Here is a 23,683-nt window from a genome sequence, read left to right on the forward strand (position 1 = left end):
ATACGGGGTGTTTGTTGCGAGGGACAGCACTTGCCGGGCCTATATGTTTGGTTTGGGTTAGGCTGTTGCCACGGTTTTGCGGCACCGCGAGGCTTTTTGGAGGATCTAGGGTGGTTTGAGTAGCTGTTAGTGAGGGTAAGGGGGTTCTGATGAGTGGATTTGGGTTTCTGGGGTTGTTGGGATGTTGGTTGGTGGGGGTGGGTTGGCTTGCTTGATGTCTTGGGGAACAAGTTGGCTGTTGCGCCTCCCTTTCCTGTGAAGCCTCGCGCACTTGATTGTACGGTTGGCAGGCTGGTCAGCTGACCAGGGGGTTGTAGAACGCAGGCGCGATGCTGGCATTCTAAGTACCTGAAGCTGCATTACTGCCTCTTGGATACCATGAGATATAGTAGACATGGATCTTACATTGATGATATAGCCCACTAATGTCATAGTCTATCTATAAAGAGATGGTTATCGCGAGAGAAACCTCGCCTCAACTCCTAAATCGCGATTAGCGAGTCTCCGACCTCTGATCTTCCACAACAGTGAGCATCTAACTCGTTAGCGCCTCGAGTCAACCCCATACATCTTTAGATTCGTGAGAGACTTTAATTATCATAGGTATATTTTCAAACTGTACCAAATCTCCTATATATCTATGTATATAATGGTCAGTGACCGCCTTAGGCCAGCCAACCCAGCCCATAGCTGCAGATTGATTCCCATCATAGTTCAACGACACCTGATTGCAGCTCGACCAAGATGATTTCACACTCCTGCAAGTAACTTTGATGGAAGCGTAGTCCTCGTCATTCGGTGTGGAGTACGCGAACTTGCTAGCTAAGTCTGTCGTCTGAAGTCGGCGAGAGCCAACCGACTGCAATAAGGCGGCAGACTTCTGTCAAACTTGAAGAGACCCATGCGCGTCTCAAATAGGATATCCACCCAAAAATCTGAAACGACTTGCGTCATGAGCTATTCCATGCTACTTCCTCCCTATAGCTGCTCACAAGAGGTGTTCGGCTCGAGTAAGTTCAAAGGGGGAAGGAGCGCCTGCTGAGTCGTTGAAATCATCCGCGGCGGCAGTCAAGTCCTGCGATCTGCGATCGAGGTGGACTACCTTGTACAGTTCAAGTAATCATTAGAAAGATAAACAGACAGACAGACAGACAGACAGCCCTAAAGGTAAAGTATCGTCAAGCAAATACAGTGTTCCATAGCCAACTCACGCACGCCCGGAGCAGGATGGAACCTCCGTCAACACCATCCCCCCTTCCTTGGCGACGGTATCTCGCTACCAAGACCTCCATTTCCTCTCGGGTCAGGCCGGCGTCACTGTACGGCGGTTCCCTCGTGTTGATTTGCGGCAGAAGGGCCATGTTTCTCAGAGTTGGCCGGGGATCGAGTTCAACACCATCAGCCCTTCCTTGGCTACGGTATTTTGCCACCAAGACCTCCATCTCGTCTCCGGTCAGTCCGGCGTCGCTGGAAGGCAGAGAATCCCTGATGATCGATGCTCGCGGGTTCATCACTTGCTTGGAGGACGCGATCGAAGTTCTGCCCAAGGTCCACGCCACTCGCGGCAGGGAAGTCCTCGAGGACGAGGTCGTGACCCCAATGGGTCGCTGGATGATCGACATCGCAGTCACGAGAATCGGGTGGCCACTCTGGGAAAGCAGGATGTGCCTTAGAGATGACAGACACAAGACGGCTCCAACTCCGGTTATCACCCCTGCGCGCGTCCTCAAGTTCAGGGTCGCCCTCTCCAGCGTCACTGTGGTGGTTCCGGATCGGGACCTCCACGCCGGCGGCCCTTGGCCTCGCCTACCGGAACAGAGGTACTGTCAACAGGGACTGCGTGATGCTGCCGTGTAGCGTCATTGCTTGGGGCAGTCGGCGCCGCAGTAGAACAGGATGAAGTTCACAGCATCCACCGGCGCACCGTTCAGGCAGTTGATGACCGGCCAGATCGCAAGACTGATGGATCGTACGGGTGAGTGCTGTCTCTTTGCTGTTGTGTGTTCCCGCATCAGGGTCTGCTCCACGAGCAAGCAAGCAAGGCACAAGGTTACAATCGTCCGAAGCGATACTCTGCAACAAGGGCATCTGAACCCCTGTATTCACGTCTGCTCCACGCGGCCAGGAGCGCTTCGACTGCCTCATATCCATACCTCATCGCGGCATACGAGAGCGCTGTCTCACCCTACGAATCCGTCGCATGAACATACGTGCCGTGTTCAAGTAGATCCCTGACCCCCTCCTCGCTGCGACAGTAGGCAGCGTAGTGCAGAGCTGTTCGCCCCCATCTCGAGATCGCCGTGTCAATGTGCCGGTCGGACGGCGGTGGATCACGGGCGATCTCGAGGTGACTGTCGCCGGCGCATGGTTTCATTAAAGGCCTGACCGACACTGGTGAGCTCGTCAGTCGTGAGCGTGCCTGTATTGATCGTGTTGGGATTCGAATCTGCCGAAGTAGTTGCTGTGATAACCGACATGAAACTAGGGTTAATCACAGCACCATCGTATTGTACCATCTGGGGATCTCTGACTTCAATGTCCTGAAGTGTAATATGGGGATCCCTCTTGTCTCGGTATTGTCGGCTCTATCTCCACCTGTAGAACCTCTTCCGTGGTTGTCAGCTTCAGCACCTTCTAGCTATCGAAATGTAGATTCTTCTGAGTCGCGGCTGTTGGATGATGACTCACCTGGCGATGAGTCACTCGCCTCCCCAACCATTTGATAAAACAATTTGAAAACTCCATGTAAGAATTCTCACTCAGAAACTGCTGCAGCAGAGTTACCAACTCTCGCCATCGTAGCAGGTCTCCAGGTAAATAATACGGTGATCCGCTGCCGAGCGAATGTTCAGCATCGAATACTATATCAAAACACACGCTTCAGTGCCCTGCAGTCACAGACAGGCATATCTGGTTGATATCTGAGTCGCTCGCCTCCCTCAGTATTGGAGAAAACACGTTGAAAATCTTACACAAGATATGTGGTTCAGAAACTCTAGCAGAGCTACTAACTCTCGCCATCGTAGTAGGGTTCCAGATATGCGATACAGTGATCCGCTGCCGAGCGAAGGTTCGGCTTCCGAATTCTTATCAACAGAATCGCGCGCCAGTGCGCCGCAGTTACATACAAATCTGTCTCATTGATATCCGAGTCACTCGCCTCTTTAAGTACTTGAGAAAACACTCTTGAAGATCTCGCACAAGATATCTGGCTTAGAAGCTCTAGCAGAGCTAGTCACTTTCGCCATCGTAGTAGGATTTCAGGTATCTAAACCGATACTCCGCTGCCGGGCGAAGGTTCAGCTTCCGACTTCTTATCAACAGACACGCGCGCCAGTGCGCCGCAGTCACAGACAGGCATGTCTGATTGATCTCTGTGACCGCAGCCGTGAGCATCTCCGTGACGAGTAACCCCCTCAAATCCGACTGCCACTTCCGTTGACGGCTCGTATTGAGGGTCACGCAGGTAGCCTTTCCAAGACATCTGCGCAAGCAACAGATTGCAGTGTGGCGATACGCGTGTCTCATCGATAGTCGCTGATCGCGTAGAGCATTCATTATCTGGCTCGAGTACTTCACGCGCGATGCAGCCAAAAGTCGGGTCTCTTTGCCTGCGACTGGATCTGGCTGTAAAAGAATTGGGTTCATTGGCTCGAAGTGGCAAGTTCCGGGTCTATGGATTCTGGGATGTCCTTTGGTTCCCAAATTACTTGTCGCGCTGGAGCAGTCATTCCCGCATAGGCAGGATTGGGCAGCCGTTCTTGACAATTGGCTCCCGAATCTGTATGACAGAGTCGAAGCCCAACCTCCTGGCGACGGCGCAGGCGCTGATATCGATGGCTGTGACATGGGTACAGTAGAGGTGTCCCCAGCCACCGCACGCATAACCAGGGTCAGCTGACCCTTGGTTTACACAGCCCTTTGCGCTTGCTTTCGGCATGTTGTCGGAAGGGTCAGGTATTGCTGCTGAGAAAGGTGTAGGGGCAATTTCGGGAGCTGTGGTTATTGTGGTGCTCGCGGCACTCACAGCGCTCTGTGATTCTTCCTCCGGCTGGTGGTGGTGCTGGCGGGTAGTATCACTGTCTGTCTTGGTGGATGCCGGTGGCGTCTCGTTGGGGCAAGGTACCGGCCAGGCTATACCGCAAGCTGGACAGGAGTGGCCTAGAGCCCCGGGCACAGGACTTGGAATAGACCTTGTTGAACTCCGCACGCCAGTACCACGGGCCCCATAGGCGGGGGTGGATGGCTCTATCTTGAATTCTCGTGCTCTGGCCGGTTGCGACAGAACATGTCAGGGAAAGAAGTATGCCACACAAGTTTCAGCAGCGATTCCTTCGACTGGGAAATGGCCTCTATCAAGGATTGGAGTCGAGACCAGTCGTGACCACGCGTTCTGATGGTTTCCATCGTCTGGGTAGCATATGCCGAGCCTCAGAATCTGTACATGATAATCGGCCATCGGGGGAATTGCAATAGCTGAGGGCTGCGAGGAAGGCAGGCTAGAGAGCTTGACCGAGGGCAGGGAGGCGTTCAGCACGGCAGGAAAGCCTACTGCTTCACCCTTTCAAGGTTCTCCACCTCGGACTCCAGTCCTCAGGCTTTTGGTCTTACTCCCGAACTCAAGATTCCGTAATAGTTGTTCTATAGAAGGTGAGTTCCGGCAAGGGCCAGCCGTCTTTCTGCTTGACAAGAGCCGCATTCTGTAGTGAAATCCGAGTCTGCACCCCTGTGGTCTGATGGCAGGGTAGTGAGGAGTCAACAGGAGATCTTTCCTGAGACGTGCCTTGTTTGAAGACGACATGTGCTCTTTTACCTGCTGCTGCTGCTGATGATGATGCCTGTCCTGGTCAGGTCTCTCTCGGTCGCCTGATTTCAAATACTGCAGCCTTCGCCGCGCACATGCCAGGGTGCTCTGCGCTTTGCACAGCCGAATGCACTAGCTGACCTTCTTGACCCTCCTGCCCCCTACCAACATTGTACAGGTACAATGAGCCCTCCTGTATTTTGCAAGAACACCCGGGGACTGGCCCGCAGTTGGACGAAGCACCACGGGACATTGCTCTTGGATCTCGCTGTCGGCGACTGGGTCGACGATTGGGTCTGCCAGGAGCGCAACAGGGCGCTGAAGTTGATGTTGCTGGGTATTTCGGTCCTGCAGTCGCTGGTGACGTTGGAAAGAAAGTCAAAAGAACAGAACAGAACAGAACAGAAAAGCAAAGAAATGAGAAGCCGGATACCTTGCTGAAAATGATCCGCACTCTGGTCTCTGCGATATTTTCTGTCGAGTGCCTTGTGTGTAGAGCTATCCATCCAAAGTGAAAGCGCATCCAAGGTATTGGAATCAGCCAATCGACCTAGCGCAGAGGATGCGCGGCGTAGGATAACATTCACCAGGGGGTGATCGCGACCATCCAATAAGCCTTCCTGGGTCAATGGAGAGATGTAGCCATCGAAACCCAGGGCAGGCCCCGCAAGTCAACTCACATCATGTGTAGTCTTAGACCAGGATCTGTACCCAGTGTGATAAAGTCCACGGTAGGCTTCAGCTGCCGGTGCAACTGGACCTGGTCAGTGATCACTCAGCAGACTGTCCTTTCCAGTGGGTTCTTCAACCCAACCACCAGGTTGGGGACCGGCGTCTCTGTGTAGTATTGAATGTGAAGAAATCTATTGCGACATTTGTAGGTAGTTGCTGGGAGTCGCCGCTGACCATGGTGAGTAACTTCTTACGAGGTGAGGCTATAGCTAACCGACTCTGCCAGTCAGATAGCGCCCGATATAATACCAGACAGCCAGGGTTTCCTGTCCTGTTCGCAGGGCCCCTGTCCGAAGCCCTTACGAACGTCGTCGAGGTGGTTGAGGTATGGGCTACGATTTCCGTAGACGGCTGACGGTTTCTGCGTGGTGACGGATCCCCAGAGCTTTCGTGTAGGATCGCTGTCTTTCCATACGGTTGTTTCCTCGTATCTCAACTATATGTCGGGAAGAGTCACATCCTGCAAGCCTATGGACTCGCGCAAGTCGTTCATTCAGTACCAGACCTCATATAAGTTGTTGTGGTGGTCGAGTCTCTCCTAAGGCCCATCGGACATTCTCTCCGCTGCGACGAGTGAACCGATAAAGCGTCCTGCTGCCCGGGACCGGTGGGTAGCGCTGTTCTCGCGATCAATCTGCAGGCCGTGATTATGGAACCGGCCATCTTCAGAATGTGCTGGACATGTTTTCCCGGGGAAGGAAGGTCGAGAATAGATGGTGTCGAGCCGCATGAGGGGGCTGTCCGGCGCCAGCTGCTCGCCCACCATGATTCCCCGGGCTATCGCAACCTTGGCCACGAAGGCCGCCTTCCTCACGTATCGATCATACCCCCAGATATGCAGGGCCGTCCTCCCTGAGATGTCGCAGGCGATCGGGCAGCCACAGCAATGATGGGTATGTTGCGTGACCCCTAGAATGAGATCTGGTTATCCGGGCCTTCTGCGGAGCACGAATGGGCTGAGCGGCAGTCGCAGGGCGTAGGTATCCACTGCAGGGACAAAGTCTGCGGTTTGGCCGCGAAGGGGTGCAAATGACAGAAATGAAAGTCGAAAAAGAGGAGAAATGCGATCTCCGGCTCTTCTGCGCATTTTGGTAATGGCCGGGTGTTGTCGAGGCTGGAGGTCGTGATGGATTGTGAAACGCGCGTTGGCCCTTTACACTCGGTCCAGTGTCCAGCTACTTGGAGACAACTGACTCGAAAGACGTAGGCAGTCAGAGTTATCACACCCATGACGACTGAGGTAGTGGTTGTTCAGCAGGCCAGCGGCTTGGAAACACCCTTCCGTCCGTGAGGATTACTTTGGTGGGTTGCGCCTCAGAAAAGTCAGACTGCGAGCACAGGCCGTGAAACCAGTGGCTGTAGAGCAGGTCCGGGTGGGCGGTCATCCATCGCTCCACCCATGGCTACGACCATCCATCCGGAAGGGCAGTTGCGTGCTCTGCTACGCTGTACAGATGATGTCCTGCGCGTAAGGCAGTGAGATCATCAGCCCAGATGATGCCGTTTTTGTGGACGAGAATCTGGTAGAGGAAGAAAGTATCCGTGCACTGAGGTGGTAAATGTGCGAGGCACGCATTTGAGGGCAGTCTTTGTCAACTACACTGTCTGCCTTGCCCAAGCGAGGGAATAGGTACACCTGGACGTTCCTGTAGCTGCTAGGAAGTATCCAGGGGCGATGGACGACCTGGATGGATTGTGGCCTCGTGGCCTCCATGAAAGTTCGGAGCTCAGGCAATGCCTTTCCACTCTCTGATATCATCGTCGGTTGCATCTCCAAAAATTCTAACGATGAACGAGACCGTGGTCTTCACCTACTACCACAGCTTCATTAATCAGCCCATTGTCAACATGCTTCTGGATTCCCGGTCGCCGCAGCACAGCACCATGTCTCGGGCCTCGCCTGACGAGACCTGTTCAAAGGCTAGCTTTGGGTAAGTCTGTAGTTTAGAAATCAGTATTTTTTTGCCGGAATTAAGAATCTACTATGAGAATATAGACCTACAAGGTACCCCGGGCACAGGACTTGGAATAGACCTTGTTGAACTCTGTGCACCGGTACCACAGACGGGGGTGGATGGCTCTATGTTGAATTTTCGTGCTCTGGCCGGCTGCGACAGAACATAACAGGGAAAGAAGTATGCCACGCAAGTTTCAGCAGCGATTTCTTCGACTAGGCAATGGCAATCTTCTCTCCCATCTTGCTGTTCCGCTTAGGCTGGGTCTGAGCAGCCTCGTACCGTTCTTTCCATTCGATGGGCCGGGGATTGAGGCACGCGAAGTACTCCGCCTCGGTCCGACGGTAATCCTCGATGTCGGCCCACTGAAACTGCCCGCGGTGCTCATTGCTCACAAGAGGATGTTCGGTGCCGAAGTTTGTGTGGTAGGCGATGTGGAGCTCCATGTCTGAATTCTCTTCGTCAACAAACATGTCCCACATGCGCACCCAGTTGTGAAGGACAGGGGCGGGAACCAGGATCAACTGAGCCCCTCTCAACGGTCGCCGCAGCACAGCACCATGTCTCGGGCCTCGCCCGACGAGACCGGCCCGGAGGCTAGCTTTGGATGAGTCTCTGGTTTGGAAATCAGCGTTCTAATGCCTGGGTCAAGAATGTGTTATGAGATTGTAGACCTGCAAGGTACTCCTTCGACAGCCGAAGCTGCTTATACCAGTAGCTCATCCAAGAGCGTAGCTCGCACCCCCTCTTCGGTTTTGTCGGACTTTGACATCCGGTTCATGGATTCAAGTTTGTCATCTAGCTCCTCCAAGGCGTTTTCGTCAAGACAGTCAGTGGCGTCTAGACGCACCCGGCAAGGCCTTTGTTCCGCCATTGCTCCGCGCTGTGCACATATACTCCCATGATTGTGATAAATGTGACAAACTTTCCCAGCGCCAACCGAGGGAGTGGCACAGCGCAGTGACTTGCACACGGAGATGCTGGACTCAGGCGTCGGAGTCGAAGCCCACGAAAAAGCATCGAGCGAGCCCGGGATTTGAATGCACCGCCCAATCTGCGAAGTCTTTCAGGTACAGGGCCGAGTGTAGAGACTGTCTTCTTCCCCAGAGAATCAACTTCAAGCGATACAGCCATTGGCGCGCCAACTGTGCAGGTATCAAGGGGACTCTGCATTTCGTGCAGCCAAATTTAGACGAAACCCCATGTGTGTCGGATTCCGGCTGCGAGATGACGCATTCATCGTGGTGCATCCCACCACACTTTGAGCAACTCCAGGACAGGGTGTGCTGCACTGGGCACTGGGGACCTCGGCCACGGCTCCGGGGCTAAGCGCTCCCCCTGAAAGCCTCGCAGGAACGACAAGACAGGGCCAGTAGTCCAGTATTTGCTGTAGACTGGACTATTCAGTCCCCTATTTCGTCGGAACTTCCTAACCCCAGAGCCGAGTAAGCTGATAACAGAGCAGATGCGCAGGGCTTCATCATCCACCCCAAAGGCTTCACTCTGTCTGGGAGCACTCGGGCCCAGTCCACGGACTGAACGACAACGACGATAACATACTTCCTACTGTATCTATCGTGGAGCCCCATGCCGTTGGGAAGATCGTTGCTGCAATAGCTGTGGCAGGCTTCGTCTTCCACGGTCGGAAAGAGGCAATCTTTGACAAACGATGTAGAGAAGTGCTACTTCCGCAAAAGAGCTTCCGACTCGAGAGATGCGACTGAAGTGCAGAAGTCAGTGCAAGCCGATCTAAAAAGTCAATGACTCACCCTCAACGCTGGTAGACTGACTTGAGTCGCCTTCGCTTGAGTCGCCTTGGCTGTCTGACGACTTGGCCGCCACTTCGTCTGATTAGAGGGTTTCCAGCCGAACAGGCATTGCATTCACGATAAGAGACAAAAGGAGGAAGGCCCGCACCCTATATACATGGATAAGTGTCACTGGTGCCTCAGAGGCGAATGATTCCGAGGGTCGAGCCAGGCCGGAACTATACCATTGGCCACAGTCAATAGCCAGATTGGACTGTCGAGGGTGAAAACGAACAAAACAGATCCCGAAACGAGAGATGAGCCAGAGCTTATCGGCAAAGGCAGATTTAGACTGGATGCTTGGAGTTTTCGAGGGTATGTCTCGCGCGCTTGGTGGTGAAGAGAGAATCGCTAGCGTGAACGGGATAGCAACATCTGCGCAGAAACCATCCGATACTTAGTAGAGCGCAGAATGCCTGCAGTTGACCGAGACACTGATTCAAGGCCAGGCGCGACTATTAAAGAATTGCTTCTGACTCCTCGGAACGACATCAACGCCGTCTGCCCATATCCCTCGTCCTGGGGACGCCAAGTGAACCCGGCGGATGCTGCGAACGAAACGATAAGCCCGAATCGAGATCCTGGCATGCACCGTCTTGCTCGGTGACGGGGAAAGAGCCGTTGGCGATGCGGTGCGAACTCCGGTAATCACATAGACCGGGTGGTGGTGCGGATTTCGGGCGAGCACCTGCCACGGAGGTTGTGGTTGAAAGCTCACACTTCGTGCTCTGGTGTTCGAAGCTGCAGAGGTATTTTCTGGGGAAAGTCGATGGCATTACTCGCCTTATCCTCTTTGGTAGGTGGCGTAGCAGCTTGCAACGCTCTGCTTGATTTCTTTTGCAAGCAATGGTCTGTAGGTACTCTCCAGGATACTAGTGGGACTTCCGTCACCTTCTCGGTTTTTGCACTGCGGTGTACATCGTGTCTGTTCCCCGGCTACTCTTCAAGACCTGATGACAGGTCGGACGCCTGGTAGCGGGGCTGTAGCTGGGCTGCGTCCAGCCGCTGACAGGCAGTTTCTTCGGTCCTTGACCTGCAATATTTGCTTCATGATCCGGCGCTGCAAGCATTCCTCCTCTTGAACAACATAGAAGCTTCCCATGCCACCGCGTTCCCCTAAGCATGATTTCCTTCGCTGCACAAAGACTTCAATGAGTCTCATGGTCTCTCGTATGTGATAGGGTACATGACTGGCCACTAGTCTATAGGCTAGAAGCCTGAAGCCCAGTGAGCGGAGGTAGTCGGCGCCGATTGTTGCTTCAAATGTCTCGCCGATCAAATCTCGAACCGATGCCGACTCTATAACTTAGCTGTCCGAAGCAATCATAAAGTAATGAATCTCTGGATCGGGTCGGTCTCTGCAGACTGAGACGGCGATTCTCAGATGGCTTCCGGTGGGTCGGATCAACTGAACTTCACATGGCTCTTGCAGGCCCTCATCTCCCGCGAAAAGCCACAGCTAGAGGGGGTATCGACAAAGGCTTTGTACCACGAGCGGCAGTGTTTCCTGTGCCAATCGAATGACGTGTGGAAGGGCTGTCCGGGATGCTATCTGTTCTCTGACCCCCTATGCGTTGTTGACGGAGTTGAGGGCCGTCATCGTTGTTTGACGCCGGAAGGCGCAGCTGGCCAATGGAACGAGTATTCTCCGAGATAGTATACAGGAGGTTCTTGGGCTCGATGAAACGTATCTCACATGAGAGCAGGGAAAAATATTTATGCGGCCTTCTAGTCGATTGAAATGAGGCCGATGGCTTGGACTCGAGGGTCTGTTAGACTAACTAGAAGCATAGAAGCAAAACCTCCGCAGTTGGTCGGGCAGACAGTTCGCGCATAATATATACGGTCAAAACAAATGAGTGAGGAGCGGATAAGAGGACCCCAGCCGCTTCGTCGATGTAGATGATGATGCGCTGATTCCCGACGACTTTCTGGGGAAAGGTCTCCCCCGGAACCGCCTGGTTGTGTCGGTTACGACGCACACCGTGCAAGCCGCTTTTCGCTCTCCATGATCGCGATCCATGGGAGTCATTTGCCCTGCTGCTTGAAACTGCTTGTCGCGGTTTCGGCGCTCAATCGGCACCACTGTGTCGCAGCAGCACTCAAGGTAAAGCCCCACAGAGGCCACAGGGTAGGTTGTGACCAGCCACTGGAGTATAGCGCCCGATTGAGTGAAGGCTGTGGTCGCATCGATACGCTGCTTCGTGGTTATGTAGGACCAGGCGCGGAAAGCCCGTGAAGAACGCTGGACTATCGGGGCTTGAAGGTATATCAAAGCCCACTGACAGAGTTAGTCTGAGCCTGCCGATAGTGATTATTCTCAGCAGCATGCGATAGGCGCGGCGCGTGCTCCAATCGGAAGGTCTATTCGAATAGCGGAGAGGTTATGACGACGTCCGGTGCCGTTCATCCCGCGGTGTTGATGAGCGCGACAGGCGCGAATTGCGCGAATGATTGAGAGGAGCGTGACAGGGCGCTCAGGATCTGCCCCGGTGTGGCCACTTGCGGTAACTATCCACCTGAGATACTCAGAAGACCAATTATGCCTCTAGGAGAGGAGAATGGTTATTGAGATAGTCTGAGCCGTCACGGTCGTGATGTTTCATCGACTACTCCAGGGCGCGTTGGACCCCAAGTATGAGAGGGGGATATGGGCGACCAGGGAGCACCAGCCATTGACCCATGGGAACCCCAGTCATCCTCCATCCTAGACATCTACGCGAGACGAAGATCGATCAATTGGACCCGCAGCATGAGGAAGAGGTCCTGTCTTGGGAGAAAGGAGAAAAGAAAGGGGTAGAGTCTACCGAACCATCCTTCCCAATTGTGGGGGCTGCTGTCAGGCCGTTGAGGTGCCTGTCAAGTTCATCATGGCCGGCGGACTCTGAATGTCTTGAGTATTTCCTTGGTCAAGCTCCCAATCCCAGGCAGCCTTGATTATGATCAGCCGTGGGAGCTGTGCTCCAGCACTTAGTGTCTCGGAGTGACCCCCCCTTGCGCCTTCTTTTGGGAGGCCTTGGGCAGAATGGGCATGGAGATCTTCTCGACGTGCTCCAGCACGCCGATAGACTGTGCATGACTGGCGTTAGAGTCAATGTCGCCGCTTCCATGCTCATAGTACCGCTGCTGGTACCGGCAGCACCTCTGTGACGTTTCGACTGGTGACAATTGCTGTCGCCCGCTCGACGAACTCGTTCAACGTTAAATTGTCCTCTTCCGAATCCGAAGGGGAAACCTGCCACCCGCGGCTCGGAATCAGAATCGGAGTCCGGGCGTTCGCCATGAGAATGGGAATCCGTGTAAATCCGGCTCCAGTCTTGGACAGGTCATTCACGCTATCCATCAGGCCTCGGGCTGCACTGAGATGTCGCCGCTCATGCCCCCGGCAAAGGCGCAATCCTCCGGGATGTTGGATCGGATCATCCTGCCGTAGAAGGTGTCGATGAAGCCGTTTCTCCACCACACGTCGGGCCTCGACGAAGTCGAACAAATTGTCGGCCTCGTAAGCGACGGGGAGGGATTCGCAGCTTCTGACGAGGACGGCCGTAACCTGTGGGACGTCTGGCGAAGACTTTCTAGCTGATCACCTATGCATTTTACTTGCATCTCGATGGTGGAAAGAGGCGTTGCGCGTCACGAGGCTGATGATACCGGTTCCGTGTCCCTTTCCATCACGGTCCGTGCCACCGTCCTGGACCTAGTCTTCATACCCGGTTAGCTGCGGAAAGTCCTCCGGAGCGGGCTGCAAGTGCACTTTCACCTCTGCAGGAGCCCAGGAACGCCGTGTTGACACACCCAAATCAAGACTCTGGCAAGAGGAATGGGAAGCAGAGTACCAGTCAGAAGCCCGCCAATGCTAATCCTGCACCTCTCAACGCACACGTCGACTGGAGAGCAAGAAGGCTGGAGGGCGAGGGGGCTTCAACTGTTGGTGCAGAATGACTCGGATCCAGTGATAGTCCGAGAGACTAAAGACCGGATTGATCTGATGTAGAACGAGGCTGGGTAACGGACGCCCCAGCCTGTCCATGTAGAGCCGGTGGTGGGAGTACAGGAAAGCGAGCAACTGCCTCCGGAGCTCCTGGGGCTGCTTGGAGCGGTACTTGCTGGTGCAGGCAGGACAGCTGAGTTTAACGGCAGCATTTCCGTCACGTTGAAGAGAGATTTGCTGGGTAAGATCGAGAGTATCAGTCGAGGAACAACACCCAGGGTAGATTCGAGCTCGCCTGCCTGATCCCCGACGACCCACTGGAATGATCGCCGGACGATGGAAAACATGCATCGAGCTTCCAAACGTGAAATTTAACGGCTGGCACACTGGGCCACGAGGTGCACTCGGGCCAACCAGCAATGGTGGTGTCCGGCCGCCCGCAACCCTGTACATTACAGAGAAGATGCGCTCCTGCGTCTGGCTCAGGTGTGCGACGCTCAAGCAGATTAAAGAGCACCGCGGCTCCAGATTGACCGGTGTCCGAACCGGCACGCGATCGCTTTTGAGTCATCGTGTGGCCGAGGCTGCGTTATGTGGCTAGAATGTGTCTGGACCATCGGCTTTGTCCGCAAAAGTCTGCTTCGGTTCGCGTGCATGTCCCACCTCGGTAGGAACCGCGTCCACTGTTTCGGGATGTTCACAGATATGGACGGCCCGAGCTGCTGTCAGGCTATAAAAAGAGATGATCTGGCCAAACTAGAGTTTTATTAATGGGATGAGAAGAGAAAAAAGGAGGAAGGTCCTAGGCACCGATGGCCGGACAGCTGCCACGACGAGGTCATGCATGGGGCCAGAACGCAGCCGTGCGAGGCTTGTGGAATGTAGTTCTTCGGAGGGTTCTGTTTGAGGTACACTTGGAGCATGGGCATGATGGTTACGGCGGAAGGGTGAGGATGATTTTGCCATGGTTGATGGCAAGGAGGGTTCTGTATGCAACAACGAGCAGGAAGTGGCTGCATTGAGGCCGAAGCGAGAGACAGTGTGGTAGTCATTCCAGAACCAATGAGCCAGGCGTATGGCATCGCATAGGAACACCTCCCCTTTGAGGATTTCAGGAATCAAGTGGTCAAGGATTGGGTGTACAGTACCAGGACGTTCATCTCTCGCCCACTCGCGCCAGAGCTCCGGGATATTCGCCTGAGCCTGGATTTCCTTGCCGAGGAACTTGTTCCACTGGCGGGGCTTCCCACGGGCCGGGTTCTGCGAGTCGAGAATATCCCTGATTCCGAACCACTGGTGCCGGTACGGAAGCCAATCTCGCATCAGGAACATGAATTGCTCCTTCTGGAATACCAGCTTCCAGATGCGGACGGCGGAGACCATCCCCAAGCCTCGTGCCACGGCGCCAGGGCGGGTGTCGATGGATTTCACATATGCGTGGGAGAGGTGTTCGAGTCTATGCCACGGGCAAGCGTCCCCAGCGGCCTTGGTGTTGGAACGGACCTTCCGGGCGGTCTTCGGCAAGGATCGCTTGATCGCGTCTATTGAAAGGTGCTCGGAGAGATCGCCTTCCTTCTCAACGAGGGTCAGGACCTGGAAAATGTCAGTGGTGGAGAAATGGGGAACCGGCCGGGCGGGGTCGTAGACGAGAGAGGGACGGAGGAGTTCTTCGATGGTGGGAGTGAAGACTGGCTGCCTTGCGGGGTGTTGTTGTTCGGCTGCTGGCCGGTGTTCGGGACAGTATCGGGACGCGGGCGCGACCATGAATCGGCGGCATTCCCCAGTTCCCAGACACGAACGCTGCGCCCATCTGAACAGGTGCACCTATTGTTGGTATGGCACATTTCGTACCGGAGGCCGCGTCGTGTATCTGCGCCGGAACCCCCCCCCCCCCAATTCCATGGGCAGATCGTGCATCCGTCGTAGGATGTTTCGCATGCGCTGGACCCGCTGCTCTGTTAACCGAAACTCAACGGCTGTGCCACCCGGCCGGACATGCTATCAATCGTGCGTGCGCGACAGACAGTGAGCTGAAGAGTCATCAAGAGTGACAGATCCCAACAAGGGTTCAGATGGGTAAACGGTACAGAGCATGCAAGTCATTGCTCCCATCAAAACAGATCTTTTGGGTGGTGATGATGATTTTAGCGTCTGAGGTGCTTCTCGAAAAACATGGGTATGAACTCTTGGTTGCAAAGCAGAACCTCCACCGCCTGCAAGCACTCGCCCTAGAGGATGGAATAGAGTGGACAATCGCTCATTCTCTCTTTGCCAACATGGGAGGCTTGGGGATGAGGTCGAATTCGGCATCACCTGGACGAAGATCTGGTGCCACTTCTCACTCCCTTCCGCCGCCGCCGCCGCCAGTTTCCAGTAGTCATACATCGGGTTTCCGCTGCGCAGGATCTGTTCCAATGCGTGCTGTGTCCAAGCCCCGGCCAGGTCTTTGCCCCTAGCCGAGGGGCGCAGACCGGGTAGCCCCATCTCCTCCTCCTCCTCCTCCACGTCCTCTCGCTGACGCTTGCGGCAGTGTGGTGAGTCGGTCGTCCACGTTGTCCGAGACGGGCTTAGCCGGCTTCTGTCCGGGTGCTATGCTTCCTACAGTGGCTTGAGCCCCTAGTCCCCAGCGCCAACAGTCGACGAGGGACTGTCAACTCGAACCCGGAGAGTGGATCAGATTTCGTACATTCATGACTCACCTGGAGATGCAGAACAAACCATTTGCCCAGTCATCTGCTCCTTCGGACTTCTCCCAGAACGTTCCGAACACACTACCACCTCATGACCTTGTCGTCATTCGGGGCACTCAAGATAAAGTCCCTGTGGTAGGCTTGCGTGTACCAGCCATCTCAATGAGGCCACAAGTATCTCGTGTGAAGTGCTCGGACCGGGAAATGCTTCATGCAACCGGGGATGATTTATCAGCAAAGTCGGGATTGAAACGCGCCACCAGAGCCACAGTATAATAAAATCCGGTTGCCGTGTTCGGACCCGCCAATGAATGGTACAAGAGCTATACCGGTCTCACCTGTCATCTCAGAGATTCCGCATGTCGGAGAGTTTTTGGAATGTCCACCTCGGAATATGTGGTTCCTCACAAGAGCCGCTGGAGGAGGGCTCACTGCCATAATACGCACACTTCGGCGCTGTATCCAGTGTGATAAACGATTCACAGATGTTGGCACTGAAACTGATGCACACTGCGATAATGAGGAGCGCGGCAGGGATCGTGCCATGGAAAGTTGGGTGCCAGTCGAAGAGCACACCACAAGACGATAACTCGTCAATGCCGTCAAGACAGATGAGATCCCACTGTTGACTGTGCCCTGTGGACACGGCATTGTAGACAATACGCAATGGCTCGATGGTAGGACTGTGTTCAAACAAGAAGGCGGATAACAGCCGTGGCGATGATGAATCATGGACTGAGCTAGGGAACGAAGAGGCAGGCGTAGGGTAAAAGGGATTAAGATAAACGCGCTTGATTGTCGATCAAGTGGAAGAAGATGACTGCAGTCGCGACAACTGAACTGACAAGACTAGTACAGATGCGCGCCCCTGATATCTGTTGTAGTTGTTCTCAGAGGCATTGTCTGGCAAGCTTTCAAACTCTCTCTGAAGAAATCCAGACGAAAGAAGCTCCTGTCGGAAGAGACTTCGTGCGCAGACTCTAACAGGGGGATGCGGAGGGACCAATGTGCAAATAATGCGAGGATCTGTGAAAGCCAAGGAAACCGACGTGGCGAAGTCGATACTCTTAAAGTAATAGATCGTGCAGCTCGTGTTCAAAAGATAAAGGAGTTCAACACCACCGAACAAACTGACAACATCGCGACCTGTTCCGTGATCATTCGTGTTCGCTCTTTGTGCCAATAACGGGGGCGAGACTTTGCCGACCCTTATGCACATCAATTCCAGCCCGGGGATGCACGAGGACGCGGTATCTTGTGCAGGGTGTATTCGAGGCGTCTTCTTCAGTGTGCAGAGAGCATAGATCGGGAAGGTACAAGGGACCCATTGTGCCATCTCTCACAATCAGAAGATTTCCACACCGTACAGATAGTTAACCAAGAAGTCCCATGAACCTCTGTATATTAACTGGGCGGTATAACGACTCGCCAGGAATGTAGAGACGGCGGTTATTTGCCTCCAGCGCGGTCAATCTGGGTTGAAAGGGTCACCAGCTGACTGGGCTGGTTTGGTCGGATCCAGACTTCTAGCAGTATTTTCCAAGCAAGAGCGATATGACGTTCAAAAGACCCCCCGCCTGGGTATACTTCGCAATCGTGTCCGATGCATTGATCAGCGCAGTGAGTCGGACAGGCAAACACCGTGGTGCCTTAGCTGGAAATCCTGATCCTTCCAATGTAGGTCCCCGCTCTGGTCGGGGAATCGAGCTTTCAGACCGGCATGCATGATAGCTTACGCCTTCGTAGAATATGCCTCGACAGGCAGTATGGCAAACAACCTCAACACATCCTAATACACGAAGTAGGCTTCCTTGCTGGTTGGGAGACAGGCCGACGGAGTTTATGTCTTTCCAGGTCCGACGGCACCCGCTTTGAAGATGCCGCCCCCAAATGGCATTCTTCCCTTCTGCGGATGGCGTGAACCGAAGGTTGAACGGCTGAAACGCTCCAGCTGAAATCTGCATTCCTGCTATGGGGATCTCGTCACGGGGCTACCGACCGGGTTTGCAGTCCTTTGGTAGGTTCAAGAAGCGTTGGAATGCGGCAAAGGTCCCTTCGCTGAGACGATCAATGGATAGAGAGACCATGAAGGCATTTGCCATGTCCTGCCGGGGGTCGCAGATGTCGGCAAGGTACCAGGGCGACTCATCCACAGATCATCCTCTTTGGATCAAAGACGCCTTGGAACCAATGCTTGTCCTCATCCTTAGAAACCGAATCCTCCCGGAGTTCCTCCTAGTCCCAACTTGCATGACATCGTGACCATTAGGCGTGGCAGGGACCTACCATCAGGGCCTTTGCAATCTGATATGGCGGGGAAAGATACTGACTGGGCCGCCACTGCTCCAATTATGGACAGGGGTGGCTGCTCCTCTGCTGGTTGTCGCAGCCCTGACCCGCGCTGCGTTGGTGCGGATCCCATCATCCAGCTGGCCGCACCGCGGGTTCTTCAGGGCACGGTTTCTGACAGGCCCCGACGAAGGTCACCGGGATGTCCCAGCTCGCCCTCAACAGCGACTGGATACACTAGGGGAGCTGCAGGTGCAGGGCAACCACAGCAAAGGATGGGAGCAAAGGTCCTGACACCGTCCAGAAGGGCGTGGACGCTTCTTTTTCCGTCACATTGGTGAGAGGAAACTGGGAATCAAAGGGAACCCCCTTGTTAGACACTTCCACCAGGTCGTTGAGGCGTTCCTGGCACGAGATAACTATGAACATTGTCCCCAACCCCAGAAGATAGGATCATCTGCTCCATACCGCAAAGGCTGGGTCGGTGTCACGTTGCTTAACCAAGCCATCCGCAACACCAATGAACAGATGCAACAGGCTCTGCATCTGCGACTGAAATATTGCAGGCGGTGCACCCTGCACACCCTGCTCAATTGCGTCATCCTGCTGCTGGGCATGGTCAACATGCCGATGTGTTCAAATAGAGATTGAACCCGAAGCTGAGTCGCAGACCCTGGAAATGTGTCCACCCGCTTTTCCTGTCGCTGGTACGGGGCGTCACCGCAGCTTCGACAGTCTGACCATAGACGATACGATGTCGTATAGCCAAAATGTGCATTTTATGGAGCGAATCCTGGCTTAACGGCCCGTCCTAGTCGGCGAAATAGATTACCTTCCCCCCACTGAGAACAGGCACATGTCCGTCATCTGGCACCGCATTTGAAATTAAATCTCGCGGCGCAGTGGCAACCATAGGCCAAAGGACAGTGTTAGAATAAAATCATGTCAGAGGCACCCACGTCATGTGATTGCAACCCCGAATGAGTTGAGCCACAGCGCCGCAAGCATAACACCATGCCCACACTTCCTGCGGGCGCCACGTGGAGAAGTTTGCGTTCGTCCGAGCAAGCCGCATTCGCAAAGTGGAATCAGGATAAAAGCGAGGTAGCTGGCGGGGCGCAGAATGAATCAGAAACTTGCTCCTGTTCAGGTGTACTATGGTGATTAGCCCGTCTCCCGGACTGCAGTATCAACGAGCCTCCTGTGCTTTTCTTCTCCACGCTCGCCCCCATCTCCCCCAACCCTCTTTTCTTCCGACTTCCCTTCATGCTCCCTAGCAAGATGCAAATCCTACGAGAGCCTCCGAGAAAGCTGCCTCCCGCAGTCCTCGCTCGTCTGCGTCTGCGGGTCAAACAGGACCGTATGATGTCGACGCAGCAGCGCCAGCGAGCCAAGCTTCCGTGGGCAATGAGCGCGATCTCGAGCAAAGGGAGCTCATACACACGAGCCGAAGGGGCTAGTTGTGGATGCACTTGATCTCGCAGCCGGGCGTCGGGACTGAGCCTGCCGAGCGCTTTAGCAGAGGCGGCAAGGAGCACGCCCTTTGGTCGTTAGTCTGTCCAAGGTCGCCTTGTCCACTTGAAATGCAGCAGCGAATTTGTTCAAGGAGAGGGTCCACGGTGCTGTTCCAGACCTGCACATCGGTACCATGGAATCTCATAGTTAACCCCGAGCGATGAATTAGGCCCATCCACAGATTTATGATAGCAGAACGACGAGAGCCAAGTTTGTCAATTGGTATCGTGTTCCGACGATTCAATTCGAGGGAAACCCTATAATGTCTGGAATGCAAAAGCAAGCTTGGCCGCCTGGGCTTGAAATGAGAGTGCCCCGGGGTTTTCCGAATAAAAGGAAACAGTGCGTGCTTTCTGGTCTATCGGTCAGAACGAAGACCATTGCGTGGAACAATCGCCTTGGGTTAGCACTTCATCTGTTCTGGAGGGGGGCTGTGCGATTATTCCGCCCAGCGGGTGCCTTTCAAAACGTCAGCAAGAGGAGCAATTGTGTAGGGCATCAAAATTACCAGGCGACTGAGGACGCAGCTTGACGTTCGGACTCAACCTCAAGGCACAAAGGCGTTTCTCTCCCAAGCCTCGCCCATGGATGGAAGGTCTTCACTGCTCGAGCCGTGAGCATTATCGCGGAAGCTTCAGGACCGAGACTCAGACCTCAGCTCAACACGGGAAGTCGATCCAATCTATCTCCAAGAACCGCCTATCATTGCTTCGATTGTACAGCATCCAGTCCAGTGTGTCAATCATAATCACAAGTTTCGCTTGAGCAAGGAGAGCTCGTAGCCGAGTTCGCAGGGTAAGGCTACGGCAGGCCGCAGTGCACCTGGTCGGCGATAGCGAAAGTTGCGAATCTCGGGTCCCGGGGGGAGACGTCTTCGACGAGTGAGAGGGTCTCGCAGTCTCTTCAACGCAGATGCCTCACAAGATTCCACGGGTGGGCCGCGACGGTGCAGCTGACGACCAGAAAATTAGGTACAATTAAGTGGGGAGCCGGCCACGGTGTCTCCGCTCCACCAACAGTGCTCGAAAACCTTGAACGCACAATCGCCATGGCTGGATTTGTGGCTCGGCTGGGAGGCGAATAAGGGGGTGAGACTACCAGAAAAGAGACGAACTCGGTTCTACCCAACCTCGGATGGAAGAAGGAGGCTTTCCGTGCATGCGGAAACTAAAGGGAAATCCCGGTCCACCTCAGGATTATCACAAAATCCCCACTGCAAGAGACAAAGCATCAACGCTCTCTCATCAGCTAAGATTACTCGCAGTTCGTCCCGTGGATGGAGCCGCAATCCCTCCGGGGGAAGTGTGCTACGACCCGGAAGCCGGCTTACTTCTCCCAGTCTTCGACGGTCTCGACCTTTTCCGGTAGCGCGATGGCTGGTCCCCGCCGAGGCAATCCGATCTCCGGTCCGGCGCGAGAGGCCAAACAGCCGCAGGAGAACCCGGAGGGCGTACAGACCGGCGTACGCGGTGATCCGCTTGCGCCGGCCGGCCACGTGGAGGAGTATGCGTGGGGACAGGAGGTAAAGGGCGGGTTGGAGCTCGTGAAACACGCCGCAGGAGATCTATCCTCCGGCCAATCTCCCCTTGGTGTGATGTTCCTCCATCTCCGCCCAGTCCATCATCCTCTTGCCAGTCGACAAGGCCACTCGGCCCAGAAGACATACGTTCTCTCGTGTTCTTCGCGCCCATTGCCCGGCATGCGGTGCGGATCCCGAAGGGTGACGATCTCCCGACGGGGTTATCGGTAATCAGAACACCCTGGGAAGACGGTCGAGGCATAGTCCTGGCGGTAGACCGTTGGCCAGACGCCTGTTCTCGTTGCCATTCGTCTGTCAAAGCCTGCGTCTTTGGTAGTTCGCGGAGCCTCGGTACTAGAGTCGTTGCCCTGTCTACTTGGTTAGCCCCGTTCGCCGGGTTTGCTCTGGTTTCCTATGATCTCTAAGAGTAGAACCCCTGGTTTTAAACCTTTTCTCCTCGAAGATTGGTGTTGAGGATGCCTTCTGGTGAATATGCTCTTCGAGTAATCTGTGGGAGGTTCGATGAGGCAGAGCAATCAATAGCGTCTTCGCGAGTTGTTGTGGGCTTCCTTCTCGGTGCTCTGCGATGGGGAGAGTCGATGAATCAACGTAGTCTGCTAACGAGACACCCAGGAGTGTCGGGCTGCTTCGCGCAGAGACCTCGAAAAGACACAGCCATGGGGAAAGGCTCGCAGGCCTTGGCCTCGTTTGTCATCAGCGTCGTCTAGGTACGTCAACGGTAACCAGTCGTTTGGACCCTCATTTTCGTGGAACATGCGACGACGATGAGGAGCTGGGCCAGAAACCGGGCGATGCCCTGAAGACAGGTCTGCACATCGACACGGCGATGTTGCTGTAGTCCTCAGGCTCATCAGTGGAGACACCGGTTTACTGTAGTAGGTGGACGACAGGTTGTAGTTCTCCGGGTGCTGGATCGTGTTCTCACTTTAGCTGCCAATCTCGGGGTGACGATATCTTTGGAATCTGCGACTCGCAGACACAAATCAAGTTCACATTGCGTCACGGTTGCCAGGCGCCGCAGCGGGCCGGCTGAAAATGCGGCGTATGACCGCCCCGAGGTATGTTGCCTCGGTCCCGGTCCCAGCCTTTCATGGCTGCAAAGGCATCAGGGCATCAAGCCCGACCGAGACAATAGAACTCCCAGTTCTCAGTACCGAACCGCTCAGAAGGTGGGGATTCGAATATCTTCCCCGGGAAATGCTGAGCATGGCCATCGCTCTTCGCTCAGCAACGTCAACATGCATGGTAGCAACACGTGTACATGGCAAGCGAAACTCTTCGGAGCGGTGCAGCGGCGCTACGGAGCTCAGTTGGTCGTAGACGTGCTCGTCTCGATCACGGCGCAAACCGAACGCGCTGATGTGGTTGCCGTCATGTCTGACGCGAAACTGAATTCGGGGGCAGGAACATCGCATTGTGTTACGCGGCGGTTCGTTCTCACTGGGGTCCGATATCTTGGTGTCGTGCCTCTGTTGAGTAGTTCTTCTTGCAGTCACGGGTCGGGAAGCGCGTCGAATTGGGCATCTGAACAGAGGTAGTGATGCAGGGACGGGTATGATGCTGTGAGCAATCTCTACGCGTCAGTCATCTCCAGCGACTAAGGTTGGAAAGGCTCCAGAAATGCGTGACTTCTCTCCTCGCAATGGCCCGTTCCTCCACGACGTCGACGAAGGCTGAACACGAAGGTAGCTTTTGCGAGTTCTCAACCACAGGGAATGTGAACAGCAGTGCCCTGGAGGGATAAGCAGTCCAAAACAGTCATTCCATCATAACTTTGATGAGGAACTACTCCTGTGGTTGTTCCTCCATGATAGACTCAGCGGCTAGACGCACGACAAGGCCTCGAGGGTCTCGACCGTGATTCCGTTCATGGGACTATTGCCGCCTGTCTTGCTGGAGCAACAACCATGCCGGTAATGTGTCAGTAGGTGTAGCAGTTCAGGCAGCGGATGGACGGTGACCGGATAGCGCACGCGCAGAATCTCAAGGGCGCACAACAGCCAAACCATTCCGTTCGATTCTTCCTGCTCGCAGCCGGTGTGTTGATTACGGTGCTATTAGAAGCTTAGTGTTGCTACGACAATGCCTCATGAAAAACAAATACTGCTGCCAATGCACATACCTTGGGTAGAAGTTGGCCCTGTTCTGTGGGAACCAAGGCATGTCCAGGAAGGCCCGGGATATGCGGCCAAGAAGGAGGTCACATTGGCCCTCGCTGTAGATGAAGACGTGTACTGAGGAAGGCAACTGATCTGCACGGCCAATGTGTCATGCAAGACTGTGCGCAGTATCCGGGATGAATATTGCGAGGGTCCCGCGGGTTAACCAAGCTCGGCAGCCTCAACAGCCACGGCAGCCTCAACAGGTGCCACAGGCTCAGGGAACGAGCCAATGAATGATCGGCGAAAGTGATTGGGAA

General features: G+C 54.6%; 7 protein-coding genes across 7 annotated transcripts; 1 reads left to right on the top strand and 6 right to left on the bottom strand.

Moving 5' to 3' along the window:
* The first annotated feature begins 988 nt into the window (after positions 1-988).
* Positions 989-2,021, top strand: BO95DRAFT_72163 (uncharacterized protein). Its single transcript, XM_025592171.1, has one exon. The coding sequence runs from the start codon at positions 1,228-1,230 to the stop codon at positions 1,855-1,857; it is 630 nt and encodes a 209-aa protein (XP_025444413.1). The 5' UTR covers positions 989-1,227; the 3' UTR covers positions 1,858-2,021.
* A 164-nt stretch (positions 2,022-2,185) lies between these two features.
* BO95DRAFT_461640 (uncharacterized protein) lies at positions 2,186-3,558 on the bottom strand (the record flags this gene model as incomplete). The annotated part of the gene is made up of 2 exons (XM_025588835.1): positions 2,186-2,391; positions 3,240-3,558. 2 exons carry the CDS (start codon positions 3,556-3,558, stop codon positions 2,186-2,188), a joined length of 525 nt encoding a protein of 174 aa, XP_025444414.1.
* A 169-nt stretch (positions 3,559-3,727) lies between these two features.
* Positions 3,728-4,459, bottom strand: BO95DRAFT_429935 (uncharacterized protein; the record flags this gene model as incomplete). Its single annotated transcript, XM_025584916.1, has 2 exons — positions 3,728-4,266; positions 4,315-4,459. 2 exons carry the CDS (start codon positions 4,457-4,459, stop codon positions 3,728-3,730), a joined length of 684 nt encoding a protein of 227 aa, XP_025444415.1.
* Positions 4,460-7,706: 3,247 nt separating this feature from the next.
* BO95DRAFT_429936 (uncharacterized protein) lies at positions 7,707-8,365 on the bottom strand (the record flags this gene model as incomplete). The annotated part of the gene is made up of 2 exons (XM_025584917.1): positions 7,707-8,126; positions 8,204-8,365. 2 exons carry the CDS (start codon positions 8,363-8,365, stop codon positions 7,707-7,709), a joined length of 582 nt encoding a protein of 193 aa, XP_025444416.1.
* A 461-nt stretch (positions 8,366-8,826) lies between these two features.
* BO95DRAFT_72235 (uncharacterized protein) lies at positions 8,827-9,619 on the bottom strand. Its single transcript, XM_025592172.1, has 3 exons — positions 9,485-9,619; positions 9,261-9,409; positions 8,827-9,211 (listed from the first exon to the last, which is right to left on the bottom strand). The coding sequence occupies exons 2-3, from the start codon at positions 9,372-9,374 to the stop codon at positions 8,990-8,992; spliced, it is 336 nt and encodes a 111-aa protein (XP_025444417.1). The 5' UTR covers positions 9,375-9,409; positions 9,485-9,619; the 3' UTR covers positions 8,827-8,989.
* Positions 9,620-11,978: 2,359 nt separating this feature from the next.
* On the bottom strand, positions 11,979-15,056 carry BO95DRAFT_512802 (uncharacterized protein). Its single transcript, XM_025591547.1, has 5 exons — positions 14,041-15,056; positions 13,180-13,467; positions 13,010-13,107; positions 12,433-12,874; positions 11,979-12,368 (listed from the first exon to the last, which is right to left on the bottom strand). Exons 1-5 carry the CDS (start codon positions 14,992-14,994, stop codon positions 12,270-12,272), a joined length of 1,881 nt encoding a protein of 626 aa, XP_025444418.1. The 5' UTR covers positions 14,995-15,056; the 3' UTR covers positions 11,979-12,269.
* A 1,559-nt stretch (positions 15,057-16,615) lies between these two features.
* On the bottom strand, positions 16,616-17,351 carry BO95DRAFT_72287 (uncharacterized protein). The gene has a single exon (XM_025592173.1). It carries the CDS (start codon positions 17,254-17,256, stop codon positions 16,723-16,725), a length of 534 nt encoding a protein of 177 aa, XP_025444419.1. The 5' UTR covers positions 17,257-17,351; the 3' UTR covers positions 16,616-16,722.
* Between the last annotated feature and the right edge of the window lie 6,332 nt (positions 17,352-23,683).

The sequence above is a fragment of the Aspergillus brunneoviolaceus genome (assembly GCF_003184695.1).
Source record: "Aspergillus brunneoviolaceus CBS 621.78 unplaced genomic scaffold BO95scaffold_18, whole genome shotgun sequence".
Classification (NCBI taxonomy): Eukaryota; Fungi; Ascomycota; class Eurotiomycetes; order Eurotiales; family Aspergillaceae; genus Aspergillus; species Aspergillus brunneoviolaceus.